The 17,282-nt window shown below is 37.4% G+C and overlaps 1 protein-coding gene and 1 non-coding gene across 3 annotated transcripts; one reads left to right on the top strand and one right to left on the bottom strand.

Moving 5' to 3' along the window:
- Positions 1–516: 516 nt before the first annotated feature.
- Positions 517–599, top strand: trnal-cag (transfer RNA leucine (anticodon CAG)). The gene has a single exon. It is a non-coding gene; the product is annotated as a tRNA-Leu (tRNA).
- Positions 600–1,097: 498 nt separating this feature from the next.
- On the bottom strand, positions 1,098–15,910 carry tdrd15 (tudor domain containing 15). Of its 2 annotated transcripts, none has more exons than XM_026922674.3 (5): positions 15,759–15,909; positions 13,308–13,376; positions 12,616–12,674; positions 4,617–10,294; positions 1,098–1,732 (listed from the first exon to the last, which is right to left on the bottom strand). In XM_026922674.3, exons 3-5 carry the CDS (start codon positions 12,636–12,638, stop codon positions 1,713–1,715), a joined length of 5,721 nt encoding a protein of 1,906 aa, XP_026778475.3. In that variant the 5' UTR covers positions 12,639–12,674; positions 13,308–13,376; positions 15,759–15,909; the 3' UTR covers positions 1,098–1,712. The 2 variants fall into 2 exon arrangements, with proteins under 2 accessions (XP_026778475.3, XP_053097933.1); XM_053241958.1 differs by lacking the exon at positions 1,098–1,732 and adding an exon at positions 3,663–3,778 and having other exon boundaries at positions 15,759–15,910.
- Between the last annotated feature and the right edge of the window lie 1,372 nt (positions 15,911–17,282).

The raw sequence follows: 17,282 nt of genomic DNA, 5'->3' as shown, positions 1-17,282 counted from the left end.
CTAAACTTTTTCTTTTAATTTATGAAGAGAAATTATAATTAAAATTAATTGAATTAAAACACTCTGACCTCTAGTACCATCACACACACACTGGACATATTCACACCTAAAATTACAACAGAACGAGGAACTAAATATGATAAACATTATTATTAAAATAAAACAAATGAAGTTGCTCTCGGGGTCTTAGACATATCAAATTCGTGAAATTGGTGAAAGATCAAATTTTGGCTTTTTTTTTTTTTTATTTTTAAATTCATTATTATCTTATTTTAAAGCATGGACTGTAACTAGCAGCTGTAACCTGGTGTATAGTTCTATACTGCCATCTAGTGTACAGATTCCTGTACTACACCTGCTCACTCCTGAAATCCGCCCGTACAACAGATCAAACTATCACATGATTGTTGTTTTAGGATCGATCTCGAGGTGAGACAAACTTCCGGAGACTGTAGGCTTGTTAAAAATAAAGTAATGGAGAAGATTATCAGACTGGTGGTAAGACTTGAACACCATGTCAGGATGGCCGAGCGGTCTAAGGCGCTGCGTTCAGGTCGCAGTCTCCCCTGGAGGCGTGGGTTCGAATCCCACTTCTGACAACAACCTTTTCTCTTTCTTTCACCGTTTATCTTTTTCCTTCACTTCTCCCTTTCCTTAGCTCCTTCTATCTATTTCCCCTTACCTATTTCTATTCCCTTTCTTTAATTCGTTCCTTTCTTTTTCTGTTCTTTGTTTGATTCTTTCTTCTCTCTACTTTCTTTCTTTTCCCTCTTGCGTTTTCCCCATTTTACCCGTCTCTTTTCCCATCATTTCCCTTTATTTCTTTCCCTCTCTTTCTTTCTTCTGTCCCTTTCTCTTTCTGGTCCTTTTCTTCCTTTCTTTTTCCTTCTTTCTTTCCATTTCTCTCTCTAGTGTTTTCTTTACTTGATTATTTTTTTAATCAGATGCTTTTTAAAATTTCTTTATTCATCTTTATTCGTTCCTTACTTTTTCATGATTTCCTGCCTTTCTTTCCACGGAGCAGTTGTCACACTTCCTCAGTTAAAAACACAAGACATTTCTTCCACATTTTTTTTTTCACACATTTTATTCCAGGAATAAATGTCTACATAATCTACTATAATAAAACTAAACTTGGCCAAAAACATGCGTAATAAAGGTTTTTTGTTTATTTTTTTAAAGGACAATATCGCAATAAACTTACTACTTATCTCAAAAACAATACTCTTCTTCTGAACTCCTGAACACATTATTTCAAACTAAACATACAGATATGCACAGTAAAAAAAATAACTAAATAATTTTTTTTTTTAAATAAAGCACTGCATATGATGCTCACTGCAGGGGAAATAAAAAATAAAATCTGCTTTTGCACAATAATCCCAAAAAATATAAGAACACAGATGAAAATAATTATTACACTCAATTACAACAATCAAGTACTTGTTTGTTTTCTTTTAAACCACAAATGAAAATTCATGGACTCAAGTCCATGTTTTTAAAACCTACACTTAAGATCCTAAAAAAAAACAACAAAAAACAAACAAACAAAAAAAACCCTTCCAAATTTCAAGAAGAGTACACTGACAGCATATTCATATTCACCAAATATTTTGGAAGAGATTAATAATCAAACTATCAGTAATCAAGCAATAAAATATCAAAACATTTTCTCAGCAAATTCCTGTTTTGTGACACGCAGGGAATCCACTTCACTGCAGTCCGCTGACACCTGTGGAGTTAATGTTTTGGATGTAATTAAAATCATAGGTTAATAATAATGCACTCATTCTAACAAGTTATTGTTACTACTGAAACAATAGGGACGTGTACGGTGGACACACTACTATTTTTTTAAGCTATTATAGAACGAGTCTCCAGTGTCAGCGCTCTCTAAGTCTCCTGACACAGGAAAGTTTTCAGGACAGAGGACTTTGAGGTTTCTCAGTACCATGATAAGCTGATTTTTTCTTCTTAATGAAAAAAAAGAGGTTGGGGAGGGAAGGAATGTTTATAGCTGCTAACTATAAACAGGAACTAAACAGGAACTAACTTGTTTTGTAGTTTCTATCAAAAACATATCCTCATGCTAGTTCACTAGGTCAGAGACTAAGAACAACACCAAGCTAAAACATTGCTGGAGGGGGTAAGTATGACATAAGACAATAGGAATTTTTTAAATAAAACAAGCAAGAGGGATTTTTTTTTTTTTTTAAATAGAAGTGGTCTTTAGTCCTCATTGAAGACCACAAGACTGCATTCTACCATTTGGGTACCAGGACAAAGAAAAGTTTTGATGCATGTCTTCACTGTTTCTTGAGGAATGGAGGGTCCAGGTGAGACATGCTAGAAGTCTGAGGGAAGCGTTGTGCAGAGCAAGGTGTGGTAAGTGCCTAAACATAGGTGGACGCTAGTCCATTTTTGGTTTTCTTTAAATCTGATGACAACAGCTTCAGGAAGGCAGAACACAGAATGCAGCAACGGCTTCATGTTGGAGAAAACAAGTCTTGCAGCTGCATTCTGTATCAGTTATATTGGTCAGATGGCACGTAGAGGCAAACATACCAGGAGCGAGTTGCAGTGTCCAATACTGGTAAGACAAAGGGACTGAACAAGCACTTGAGGGTCCTCAGTGGACAGAGAAGGTCGGATCCTCCTGATGTTCTAAAGGAGAAGCCCATGTGATTGTGTCATTTTAGCAATATGAGGCAAGAAGGGTAAATGGTTGCCCAGAACTGTCTCAAGGTTGCTTGCACCATCAGATGGTGTGATCTCAATGCTGTCCAGGGAGATCACAAGATCTTGATGTGAAGATGCATCCCCAGGGATGTACAGAAGTTCAGTCTTGCTGGGATTTAGTTACAGTTAATGAACTGCCATCCATGATACTATGTCTGTGACATATACTGAGATCTGTACAGAAACATGAGTTAAGTAAGCGTAGAAGGCTCATGACAGTCTTGACCGTGACTGACCGTTTCAAAGGCTGCTGAAAGGCAGACGATGAAGACTGATGACAGTTTGGCTGATCTAGTGGCATGAAGCTTTTCAGTTACAGCCACAAGGGCAGTTTCTGTATAGTATTCCGCTTCGAAGCCAGTTTGCTTAGGAATTTGAAAGTTGTTCTGGGTAAGTTAAAGTGACAAATAAAATGCATACAACATGTTCAAGAACCCTTGCAATGCAGCTGCAAGACAATGTTTTCAACCTTCCCAAGTTCTCCCACATCACCGCCTTTTGTTGCATTCCCTTTTCTGCCTTCCTGTACCTGCTCGCATCAGATATACAACACTGATGCTTGCCTTTAAAGCAAAAACAGAGCAGTGCCCACCTACCTTAAGGTTCTTTCCACACCCCACTCTGCATCACAAACCCTTTGAACTTTTGTCTTTTAAATTTTCTTTCACGTTATACTAACCTCCCCCAACATTTTAGGTTGGTGGTATTCTCAGATCCTGACCTAGTGAACTATCATGAGGATATGTTTTTTGATAGAAACTACAAAGCACATCTGTAAGTTGCTCTGGATAAGGACATCTATTAAATGATGTAAATGGGCTCACTGCACAAACACTTCCATGTTATTCTTAGCACAACTCCTGTGTTTCCAGTTCTTCACTAAACTTGCGATGGCAGTATTTTACGGTTTGTGTCTGCATGAGCACACAAAGTTGAGCGTCAGTGATGCTCACCAGATATGTAAGAATTCTTGCAAAGCCCCTTCTAGCAAGCTGGAGAAAGGCTTCAAACTGTATGCTTCATCATATACTCTACATAACTACAAAGGTAAGAAAATAACTATTTACAGAAACAAACACCGAAGCAAATATAGTAACGTTGCCTCAGCCATTGATATTTACCATACATTCAGCAATAAAGAGCAGCTTGTCAAAAATAACTAAAAATGTACACTCTAGAAAGAAAACTGCTCACTGAAAATCGTTCACAGAGTTCAACAGCAAAGTTCCCTGTGCTGTTGTGAATAGAGGGGTCTTCAGTTAAAACTGAATATCACCCATGATATTGGTTTCTAGACACATACATTAAATTGTGTGATTTTCTTTGACAATTTATCACATCAGTTTGTCTTTTTTTTTCTTACCACAATAATCAATACACTATAAAGGTAATTGCTGCTAACATATGTTAGCCATGTAATAATACTAATAACACAACCATAATAATAATAATAATAATAATAATAATAATTTGGTACAATGGTTGCAGTCTGTATTTACCAACCATTGTCTCTTGAGATCACTCTGGACTTGAAAGCTACGGAAGCTTCAAGAGCAGTTAAATTTTGAAGATGCTGTACATGTCAAAATTACAGAGTACCGTTTTGAGAGTAAAAAAAAAAAAAAATCATAAATACAAATCTCAAAAATCCACATTTCAAAAATATTTTTGTGTGTAAATTAGGCTAAAGGCAAAGCATCTTGGATTCCCAGGGAAAAGTACATTCTTTCAGGTGGTAAAACAAATACATTTCTTATGTTCCACACAAAAGGCTAATCTTCTACAGTGATGTTAACCACTCAATGCTTAGTATATGCCCAGTGTAAAATCCACACATGTAACAGACATAATATAATATAATATAATAAGGTACTTACATTGGCTTAAACGAGACTTTTTTTTCTGTGCTGATCCATGTTTGTCAGAGCGTCCACTGAAGGGGTCTTCAGTCTCTCCTTCCGTACTACAGCCTTCAGAAATTTCTTCATCATCATTTGAAGACACGTCTTCCAAATATCTATGTGGCACTTTCTCCATGTTTGATGGTGTTTGCTCATGCTTGCCAGATACAGCTTCGGAGACATTCTCTACAGAGTTGGACTTGATTTCCCATTTATGGCCTAGCCCTTGCTGAAACCGTATTCCAAGCACAGTGTCTATGTAGTGTGCATGACCAGCATCAACCAACTCTTTAGCAACATTTCTGTTAGATGTGACAACATCAACCTCCCACTGTGCATCTGAAACATACTGCCTGAAGTGTATCTTAAGATTTTTTTGATACATACACTGTTGGAAAAACATAGCAGCATTGTCAGACCACTGTAGCTCATCAGCTGGCTTAATTCCTCTTAACAAGCAAGGGTAAGTGATCTTCGGAAGTCCAGCAAGCTCAACAGGAAGTGCTTTAAGGTTGCAGACATCTTGGCATGCTAAATGTACACAATACCCATAATCAACAAGATTAATGATCACTGATATGTCGTTACATTGTATTATCTCTGCTCTGCACCATTTCTTTTTCTCTTCAGACTTTACCAGGCAGCCGGTGCCAGGAATCAGATGAGCCTCTGGCAACGGAGCCAAGTCTTCTGGTAGGTCTTCAAGGATATTTGATACAGCATTCATGATGAGAAGTAGGTCCTCAAGTACAATGTAAAATTCACCAGGTGTGGTGACAGCTGCTGCAAATCCTGAGTATTCATGATCCTTTTTAACAGGTGCAAGAAACAGATGTTGTATCTCATCTTCTTTGTCTATTGGCTTCTCTGGGGGAATGGCGAAAGGTGCAGGGCAATCGCCTTCTGGAGTTGGCTGATGTACAACAGACGGACATTTTTTTACACTGATATCCTGTCCATCTACTCCTACACTCTCTGGCAGTTCAACAGAGGTTTTAAGCGTATTTGAACCAGACCAACCACATGAATTGTTTGATATATTCAAAAGTTCATTCTCTGCAACACTGATATTTATTTCAGGCTTTTGTGGCAAATCGCTCTGACAAACATCTTGTTTCTCGTCACATTTACATTTGTAGGCACAAGCTTTTCTTTTTGTTCTTAATTTCTGCATGCCACCTGTGGCTCTTGTGGCCTGTACTTTTTCCAAGGTTTTCTCTTGAACCATTTTACTGTCTTTGGTTCCACTTTCAGACTTTTTGGCCTGTTCTATAATGCTGGCCGTATCTGCTTCAGTCTTTTCACAGATACTTGTAAGGGCAGTGTCATCTTCATGTACTGCTGCATACAGCTCTTGCCTTTGCTTGGCTTGACCTGAATCTGGTACCTTGTCTTCTGTTCCTCCAGCAGGATCAGATTCTCTTGACTCATTCGAAGGGGCAAGTCCCTGAATGCTCACTTCCCATGCATAGCCAAGATTCTGCACAAACTCCACCATCAAAGGTTTGTCATGTGTGTCACTGAGAAAAGACTCAACATCCTCCAAATTGTATGGTTTTGAAAGTTTGCAGTGAGCGCTTAATCTTGCCTCAGACATAAACTTGCTTGCTAATGGGTGAATTTTCTTCTTGTCAACAGTTGCTGTATTTCCATAGTCAACAAATTCAACTGTTAGGTAACCACTGGATGCTAAACTGTTGACAGCAGCTCGATATAAGGCCAAGTCCTCATCATACCTAGCAGCAACCAGATCTCCTACTTTTACACTTGAGGTAACACTTTGCAAACTTTCTATGAAAGGGCTGCTATTTAGTTCCTCCCTCATTTTAAGGATTTTTTTTTCATCCTTTTCCATTTGGATAAAGAAGCTATCAATAGAGTCATAGTGAGAAATGAACCCCATGCTTCTGAAACCTGGTGTGATTTTGATGGCTGGTAGATCACTAACTTTTGGCAACACCTTAGAGGGCTGTAAGTTAGAAGTGCTTGGAATAGTGCAGTGCTTTTCTTTCTGCAGTTGCTTTGTGGGCTTCAGGCTATGTTTTTCTTTTCCCTGGCCATTTTTTGCCGGACTACCATTTAGACTGTGAGACTTTTGTGGAGATTTTAATTTTGATGATTTCTTTTGACACGACTGTCCATTTCCCTGTATGACTTTGGTACGGCCTGGCGTCCTCTGTGATTTGACCACAGATTCCGCATGTTTCCCCTTGCTCTTAAATTTGTTGCCCCCAGAAGATATATTCACAACTTCTTTGCAGCAATCACTCATAGGTTTTCTGACAGATTTACTTTTTTGTCCATGAATTGCAATAATCTCTCTTACTTTCTCATTGATATGAATTTCACCATCAAACAGGTCACAAATGAAATGCCCACTGCTGTTTGTTGCTACAAACTTTGCTCGAAGCCCCTTGTTGAGAGTGGCCTTCTCAAGCCATGTATTAACTTTAGGCAAATGTTCCTCCTCAGGAATACTTAAAAGACTACACCTTAAAGCTTGCATGGGTGTCAAAAGCAAATCAACTGCCTTTATGGGGATAGATAACACATTCTTTTTTTCAGCAACCTGCTTGGTTCCATAATCTACAAAGAATACATTAAAGTGTAGACTGGACTGAGCAGGCCAAACAAATGACCTGTACCACTTACCGTCTTCAGAATATTTGGCCAAGCAAACACTGCCAGTTTTACCGGTATGCATCTGACTCATTAATTCTTCACTTAACTTCATAGCTCTGTCCATAAGCTGCTCAATAATTTCAGTATTTCTGTCCAGCTGGAGATAAATTTCCCACGGACTGACAACATGAGTGGGGAACACCAACTCTTCACTTCCAAGGGTAATGCCAAAAGAAGAATAAACAAAAGTACATGGATAGACAGATGGAGGTAGTTGGTTTGGACACTGTATTTCCTTGGCAACACCCCTTTCTATGAGATGTGTGGAGGCTCGTTGAAGAGGTGTGTACAAGTCAACCACATTGCAGAGGCCTTTTTTTGCAACATAGACCTGGGAGTAGATTTTGCATCTCAGATTACATGAACTTCCAGAAGTAAAATCCTTGAACAATGTGCTTGCTTCGTCAGTCCACACATGTCCTCCAACTGGGTCAATTAAGTTGTACAAACTACATCTGAATGCTTGCCCTTCAAGCTCAAGGAACTCAGGATTTAGCGCTTGAAGGTTCTGCAGATTTTCTTGCACAACCATGCCATAGTCAACTAGAATCACCTTAACATTTAGATCTGTTCCTCCAAGAATGCACCCCCTGTACCACTTATTATCCAGGTGAAACCGGACAGCACAACATACACTGTGGGGCTGCAACACAGAGTTGTTTGTCGTGTAAAACATTTGTAGTCCTTCCATTAATCTGTCCAAGTCCTTCTTGTTTTTCTTGTTCTGGCACCAAAAATCTGATGGGGAACCGACATGTGAACACTGGACACTAATCACAGCGCCTGGCTTAAGTTTCTGACCTTTAAAAATTTCTTCAGCACTGCATTTTTGTGTCTCAGGGTGGATTTGTTTGTCCGTGGCAATTTCTTGCCTTATCACCTTGCTAGGGAGTTTCTGTGACACACTTTTACAAGAATTCTCAGGAAACCGCCCTCTCACAAATGTCTTGCCAGTCTTGCCTGTTTTGTTATTTTTTTCTACAGGTGTGCCAGGAGTTTTTATCACACTGTATGTCCAGTATTCTGCCATATTTGCACTTGTTAAAAGCGTTGTAATACTTTCACTTTTCTCAAACCCTTTCTCGTACAACTCCACAACAAACACATCACTCTTTCTGTAAATGACGTCAACCAGGAGTGCTTTATTTGAGGTGGCGTTCCTGAAGAAGTCTGTTGCTGCAGCTGTCCAGACATCTTCCAGTGGAACAACATGAGCCAAGGAACAATTAAAAGCAAATTCTGGCTCCACAGTAAATTCAGTGGGTATTTTCTTTATCAACATGCTTGGCACCTTTTCTGTGTTTCCAAAGTCAATAAAAAACACCTCAGCACCATACTCAAGAATATCCACCACAAGAGCTCTGTAGTAATGCATGTCTTTTTCGTACATGGCGCAACAGAGTTGCCCAGGCACTGGATCCTGAAGGGTTTCCTCATTCAGTTGTAATCTACTAAACCAATTGGTCAGTCTATTCATCATGGCCTCAAATCGATCATTGGACTTTGATGTTCTCATCCAGAAATCATGAGGACTCTGAACATGCTCGACGTAACCCTGAAACACAGAACCATCCTGTATATGTTCAAAAGCGACCAAATTTTTTGAGATTCCCACCTTTTTTGTCTCATTTGGGATGTAACACAATCGGTGCACATTAGGGAGAATACCAGTGCTTGTCATTTTATCGACTTCTTTAGATTGTACTGTTCTGATAAGTGCACATTCAACCACTTTGCTGAGCATGACTGAACAGACATTCTTTTCCTTGCTTAAGTCATCGACTGTAATCACAAGCTCCTTACCCAGTAATCCTTTTCTGAGAAGCACCAGTTGCTGGTTCACTGTGGCTTTGTCTTTGCCACCCAAACAAGAAAGAGAACATGGAAATGTCATGACTGGTCTCAGGAGAAAATCTGATGGTAACTGAATGATGTTTTCCACTTTTACAGATTCACAATATCCATAGTCAACAAACACAACTCGAACTTGGGAGTTAACGGGGAGGCACTGCACAAAACCTCTGTGCCATTTCTCATCTTTGCCTTTGATCGCACATAGTAAGCCCATATTTTCGCCAGGGCTGTCTCTGAAGTCACCATTCCTCGACTCACACACAAGTGCCAATTTTTCTGACATCTCTTTCAGGTCCTTTGCAGCAGAGGACAACTGGCAGTAAAATAACCCAGGGTTTACGGCAGCAGCTATTCTAACTCTTTCCTTCTGTCCAACAACCAACTTAGGGCCACTGAGCGAAAGAATATTTTCATAGCCACATAAATTAGAGGATTTAAAGGAAATCTCATGTGCAATTTGCTTTTCAATGAGCAAATCTGGGACAGACTCACAGCTTTGTTGAATTGGTACTTCTATCACCAGTTCCACCAGTAGCAGAAACGTGTCTGTATCCACATGTCTGCCTAAGCTCAATCTTATTAAATCTTTGGTTATTTCTGGCACTTCCAGAATAAGTACCTTGTACGGCAGAAGACCATGGATATAACCTTTGATTTGTCTGCCTATCAAAGAGGAGAAATATGCCTCCGATGGTTGGTCCCAGCATTCCTGAACTGGCAGCACATTAGCAATGAACCCACAAACGATCTTTGGTGGGAGCATGAGTAAGGAATCAGAAATTGTAGACAAATGGTTGGGACCAACGGTAAGAATATTTCCATGATCCAGCAGGAACACATCAAACAAATCTCCTGATTTGTTCTGAACTCTTCCCCTGTACCAGCGACTAGATAGCAAATCTTCCACCAAGCACAAGTCTCCAACTTCCATAGATACTGTTGTTTTGGGGACATTCTGAATTTCCACTTGGAGAATGTTGTAGTCCAGCTCACATATGGTAGCATATTGACCTTGAAAGTGGACCAAAGTATTCCCAGGATTGCAGTCAGTGTGTGTTAATTTCAGGTCCACTGGCCAGAGGGCACACGGAGCAGGATGCTTTGAGTCCTCCCTTGATCTAAAAGAACAATTAATTAAGTGCTTAAATAAATAGCAAGAAATAGACATTTTCATAATGATCAACGCAAAAATCCGATGTGGTTTTTAGAACAACAACAAAAAAAAATTTAGAAAGGGCAATCACTATTTTTGTTAAGAGGAATGGAACAAGAGCCAAGCCTGAATTTTGGGACAAGGTTTACAATATGCTATTCCCAGGACGTAACATTATATACCAAAATATACTCACAAATATACTCAGGCTTCAACAATGCTCAAGATTTATTTAATAATAAACATTACTTTACACTGCATTACTCACAATGCTGTTCAAGTACCTGCTGATAGTGGTGCAGTGGGATTTAGCCCTCACTTTACCTTTACTAAAGGGAGCGATGCAGCGGCACTTTAGTCTTTTAGTTTGTCCAGCTCTCTCATTTCCTTATCTGTACACTCTGCTCAAACAGATCGGCTTCAACTTTCATGCTAATGCATGAAAAGCCATTGCGCATTTTCGTATATTTCATATATCACCTACTAGTCAAGCCGAGTCTCTGCCATAACCCAGCACAACGGCATTATACGACTGCATCGCATTCTGGGACACTGAGTCCAACTTTTTACTGTCTCCACTATATTGGCTCTCATTTCTATGATGTTGAACATCTCTGGAAAAGGTGAGTGAAGAAGGAACCTCTTACTCTTTTGTTTTTAGGAGATAACAGCAAAAACTGACCATTATCCCTTATGTTTGAGATCTTTGAAAATTTTCCCAATTAAGTGCCACTGTAACTGTGCTAGCAATGTCACTCTGTGACTTCTCACAGGAATAATGAGAATGCAGCAACAATCAACAATTTAGCACCAGAATCGCTAAGCGCATCACAAATATTTCGAAATATTCAGGGCGGAGATTTCCTTAAAGGCCAGATTTGCAATGATGATACTCCATATATAAGAAAAAAAACACATTTCCAGATATTTAAAAAATGAAAAGAAAGAAAGAAAGAAAGAAAAATTTTAATTCAAAATAACCTTAAAATCCTAAAATAAAAGTCTGGCTGTTACAAGGACATTAACTGTAGGGCTGGGGCGATATGACAAAAATTATATCCTATCAATATACTCAAAGGCATTTCTGTGATGCAAAACACGCATTGTGATATATAGGCTTACTCACAAACTGCCAGCAATACAGAAGTTTTGTATTAAACAGAAAAGTTATAACTACTAAGGAATTTATGATTACTAATAAACAAATTTATAATATTTTAAATAAATAAATATTTACACTGAAAAATAGGAGAAAATCTAATAATCTGGGAAAAAAAATACATTCTACATTTTTAAAAATTCAGCTACTTCTAGGCACTCTGTAGTTATTATCTTTTTTTTTTTTTTATTTAAAAATATAACAAAAATATATCACAATATCTATAATATCCATATCATATCGTTATATCGACGAGCCCTAATTAACAAAAACGAGGCAAATCCTTTCATATACATAACTCTGTAATAATCCTAAAGAATCATGATGCTTAAGTCATATACAACAAAGTGTTTGACATATAAACAACATTTATGTGTCAGGTAATTGTCTGCTTCAATCAAAAAAACAAACACTTCTCAAGATCCTCAGTAGAGAACTGTATCAAAAACACTGTGAGGCCCTGACAGCATCTGATGTAAAATGTGATTTCTCACATAAATATCGGGAATTACGTCAAAATTGATGTCCATAGTAACTGATTACACGTGATCAGAAAGATTTGGTTTTAAAAAATGTCTGCACATGTAGGTATGTTTATAGCATACAACTCAAAATGATGTAATATATTCAAATTTAAGATAATTTAATACTTATTACATTTGCAAAATGAAATATAAATCTAATCTGAAGGACCCATAAACACTGTAAAGAAAAAAAACCCTAATGTAATTTAGTGCAGAAAATGAAATTAATATTGATGTTTGTTTTTGACTCAAGTTCTTGCGCTGATTTTTGGCTAGGATTTTTCCTCATTGCAAAATATTTACCTTTTTTGTAAACTTTCCAATCTGAGTCATGAAATTTCCAATAATCGTATATTCAATAATCAATAAATAATTGGATATTCAAATATGCATCCCTTTAACATGCAGAAACACACTGTTCTTCTTAGCATGAGCTTATTTAATGAATAACAGATTGAAATTATTAAATCTATTTCTTAAGTTTTTGCTTTTCTAAAGTCATTATTATTCTATTGAACGAAACCTCTCAACATCATTCATAATTCCCAAAACCTTAAAGACGAAACATACTGAAAATGAGTTTAAAGAGAAAACGTCTCTCACCTGTCTGTCTGTTTCCAGTCCATCTGATCAGATAAAGCTTCATGCACAAGACCACACGTCTGCAAAAATACAGACAAAACACTGCCATGAATGAGCCTCTATTCCTCTATAAATTCAAGCCTCTAATAGAATACACCCCGAGGATACACAATCGAAACATATATTTTAAGCCATCATTTAATTCACTTCACTGAACAATTAGTTTTTCACACAGAACAGCAAAATACAGCATTTGCTTTCGTTATTCAGTTGTTGTTGTTGTTGTTGTTGTTCCTTTGGCTGCTCCCAACAGGGGTCGCCACAGTGGATCATTGGTCTGCGTATTTGATTTAGCACAGTTTTTACGTCAACTGCCCTTCATGAAGCAACCCTCCCCGATTTTATCCGGGCTTGGGGCAAGCACTGAGAGCGCACTGTTGAATGCAACCCCAGTGGCTGGGGTCAGTTCCCTGGCCGGGAATCGAACCCGGGCTGCAGAGGTGAGAGCACTGTGGCCTAACCACTAGCTCTCCAGAGACCCATGCTTTCATTATTCAGTAATATTAAAAAAAGCTATTCCAGTGTTATGAATGTGAGAAATAAACTCATACTGAACTGCAAAGTGTCTCACCGCCTGGACAAGCTTAGCATCAATGCCACGGTTTGCATATCCTGTCAAGTAAAAGCACAAATATACTTCAACACATGGATACCTGATGACATCATTCTATATCCAGCGACGTGAATCCACTTAGCTGCGACACCGTTGCTCACCCTCCGCACTGTAAAATAAACAGTTGTCTATAAGATAAGATGTACGTTTATTGATTCCCCGTTAAGGAAATTCAAAATGTCTATAGTCGAAACGTTACCGTGTTCCAAAAAAAGTACAGATATACCAAAAGTTCTCCGGTGTTATACATTTTCCTGGGTAAGCTCTTAAGCTTTATGGTAAAACGTGCCTAAGTATCTGTGCACAGATATTATTCAACAGGAAAAAAACCCACAAGAACTAGCTTGACTATGTACTGGCTCAAGTTACCTGAAACTGCCTACCAGATTTTATCTGAAAATATTACTTATCTATATTAGCTAACTAAATTAGGATTTTGGTCAACGAAGTTCAGCTAAGAAAGCATGATGACGTATTAATAATGAAATAATGGTAGTGATAATAAAAATTGTCATGTTGTAGCTAAGCTGAACTGAATCAGGGTAACTGGAGAATATTTTGACTTCATTAACATGGAATAAAATCTTTTAATGCATGTTTTGGCTTGGCTAGCATTAGAGAAGTATATAGTTAACATCAGCTGACTGTATTTATTATGGATGCTACTGAAAAAATTCATTCATTCATTCATTCAAAAAAAACGGTACTTTTGTTTTTCATGCAAAAGAGAAAAAAAGGCTGAATATTTTGACCTAAAAGGATTAAAGAGGTCTCAAATGAAATGTCAGATCTAATACTTACAAATAATGTTAATATGATGATAGTTAGAAAGTGATTAAATATGCTGGGCTTTTCTTTGTTCTGAGCCAGTCAGCGCTCAGACGTGTTCAAACACTCTAATCAGCCATGTGGACATTAGACAACAGATCTGTAAAAGGATTACAGTACTGTGCAAAAGTCTTAGGCACCCTATTTTTTTAGTACAAACTTTGTTATAGATTTTTATTTTATGACTTCTGATTATTGATTCAGTACAAAAACTTTTTAGATTTCCGAACATTAGTTTTCCAGCACAAAATTAAAATGTTACAGAAAAATGTTTGTATGTCAGTAAAGAAAGCAGCAGATTACATAAGAGACATTTTTCAGACAAAAAAACATAATGAAGGCTGCTGGGTTTCGCTGTAAAAATAAGAAGCGAGTCGACAGTCAAAGTCTCCAGAAGAACTGCGGCTGCTTCTGCAAGACGCTCAGTAACACTTACAGCTCATTTCCTTATAAAACTGCACACACTGCACCGGAGATACTGTTTTTTTTTTTTTTAAGCGAAGGATCGTCACGCCAAATATTGACTTTGTTTCATTTATTACTGTTTACTGCTCTTTATAGTATTTTTTTTTAATGCAGAAGCATTTAGTTTTATTATTTTTGAAGGCATCTTTGCTCTACAGCATTTCTTTGCATGTGCCTAAGACTTTTGCACAGTACTGTACTTCAGATATGTACTGTTATATTTGTCTGTTTATTGTTTATTGCTTATTACTGCAGAATCACCTAAAAGTCTACCATCCAGCTAAGTGTTAAAGTTTGAGTGGAAAGAATGAAAATGCTAATTTTCTCTGTATTTACATATTTATGCATATTCTTACATAACAGTTTATCTGTGTTATGAATGTCATATCACATGTACATGCACAGTTGTTTGGGGGAAAGAGACACATTTTCAAAGAAATCTGAAGAAAATAACAGAAACAGATTCAAAAGAACATGAAAACATACAGATTTTATTTCTGAAACATGGATGGATGATTAATTATTGTACTAAACAACAGAAATGGGAATTAACTCTATACTAAGAATGAAATAATGACCACTAACCAAACTCCACCATAAGTTTTATTAAGGATGTTAAATTAAAAACTGCTAATCTTATATTGGAAGTGCAACTTATATTGGATGGATTATGGAGACCAGATAAAAGTAAATATAAGCGAGACATTTAGGATTTTTTTTTCTCCTGTGCTCTGCATAGTTAGTTGTCCCATAGTTAGGCTGCCATTTTGATATTATTAGCCATGGGCTAGTGTCATTAAATATGGCAATTTTTCAAGACACCGTTTCCTGTGAACATTTTAGCACCTATTTATGAAGACTTATTTTAAGAAATATAAAATGACGTCGACAGAAGTCAGAAATCCCCCATGGAAGAGCCACAAATGGTTTAATTTCACTACATTGTTTTAAAGAAAGAAGTTAGCAAGAGATGCTAGTGTGAAAAAAAAAAGTGAACCGTTAGTCACCAAGGCAACACTGACGTCTCGCGCTCAAGCAGAGACTGTTGTGATTAGCTTGCTAGCCAGTTTATGTAGGAATGCAGCTCTTTAGCGACTTTGTCTGAATTTAACACCAACATATCGTTTAAAATACATTCCGACAAACATCCCGTTTTCATCTAAAGTATTCGTATTATACTGTAATTTGTTTATTTTACCTCAAAATGGGACATGACGTGAGGCACGTGCTCAGTTTCACCTCCGCCTCAATTGAGTGGTTTTACCCAGAAATCGATGCGCTGTTTGCTGCGTTCAAGTTCCCGACCTAAAAACTGTTAAATATTTGTACAAAATAAAAAAATCACTAATCTTTAATGTTAAAAATCAATATTAAGTAGGAAAAGATCTAAAGAGCAAGCTTGAAGAGATGTTCATGTAGGTTTGTTTACATGAAAATTCTGATATTGCAAGAAGAAACAAAAAAAATCACGCCCCTTTACCGCATTGTTTTCAAATAACAATGAATACCTTTTACATTTTTTTTAGGTTATCTTTTTTATTTTGAAATATTATATTTAATTTGCAACAGTGAGGGTCGAATATTCAAAATATTCGCTTTATTTATCTCATAGAGCTCATGTGTATACCGTCAACCAAAAAAACAAAAACAAAACAAACAAACAAACAAACAAAAAACAAAGTGAGCACAAGAGTAAATGATTTCAATTTTTTCATTTTTAAAATTCAAAAATCTGTATCAGATACGAGGATCACAACCACCCAGAGAAACCTGTTTCATCCAGTACAGATTTATACATTTGTTCTCCAATTTATCAATCTGTAATTGATCAATTTGTGTAAATCATCAATAAAGCTAATGTCGGAGTTGAGTTTGATGGGATTGGGTTCGATGTTTTCTTTCATCCATTCATCTTCAGTAAGCGCTTTATCCTGGTCAGGGTGATGATCTATCCGGAGTCTATCCCAGGAACTCTGGGTGTGAGGTGGGAATACGTACCCTGGATGGGATGCCAGTACATTTCAGGGTACAACACACACACACACACACACACTCATTCCCTTGCACCAAGGGACAATTTAGCATAGTCAATCCACCTACTGGTATGTTTTTGGAGGTGAGAGGAAACCCACACAAACACTGAGAGGAGATGTGACACTCAACACAGACAGTAGCCCGAGATCAGGATCGACTCGGGGATCCTATAGCTGTGAGATAGTAAAGCTTTCAACTGCACTGCTGTACTACTCAGATTCTATTATTTCATAATTAATCCCTATTTCAGTTGTTAAATATCACATTTCTATACTCTTTAAAGGATCATTTCACACGCCACATTCTACAGTAAAGTAAAATATCTTTCCTTTCAATTTTTGTCTGCATTCACCTTGAAAGCTTATATGACGATATATGTATATATGTCTGAAACGATCTGATTTTGATGTTGTTCCATCAATTCCTGGTAGGTATCATAGTCTCATACACTCACCATCCACTTTATTAGGAACACCTCTACACCTGCACATTCATGCAGGTATCTAATCAGCCAATCATGTGGCAGCAGCACAATGCAAAAAAAATCATGCAGTTACAAGTCAAGAGCTTCAGTTAATGTTCACATCAAACATCAGAATGAAGAAAAAGTGTGATCTCTGTCTTTAACCGTGGGATGGATGTTGGTATCAGATGGGCTGGTTTGAGTATTTCAGAAACTGTTGATCTC

Source organism: Pangasianodon hypophthalmus, chromosome 19, assembly GCF_027358585.1.
Source record: "Pangasianodon hypophthalmus isolate fPanHyp1 chromosome 19, fPanHyp1.pri, whole genome shotgun sequence".
NCBI classification, from domain to species: domain Eukaryota; kingdom Metazoa; phylum Chordata; class Actinopteri; order Siluriformes; family Pangasiidae; genus Pangasianodon; species Pangasianodon hypophthalmus.
The sequence above is the reverse complement of the archived record's forward strand: the minus strand, read 5'-3'. Positions and strand labels throughout refer to the sequence as shown.

What these genes read in the sequence shown, in the direction of transcription:
- tdrd15 (XM_026922674.3), bottom strand. Translation starts at nt 12,638, where the DNA reads ATGGACTGGAAACAGACAGACAG. An exon ending in GACTGGAAACAGACAGACAG is followed by an intron (nt 10,295 to 12,615) that starts GTGAGAGACGTT and finishes TTGTTCTTTTAG; the next exon opens with ATCAAGGGAGGACTCAAAGC. An exon ending in AAAGTCTCGTTTAAGCCAAT is followed by an intron (nt 1,733 to 4,616) that starts GTAAGTACCTTA and finishes TTAACTCCACAG; the next exon opens with GTGTCAGCGGACTGCAGTGA.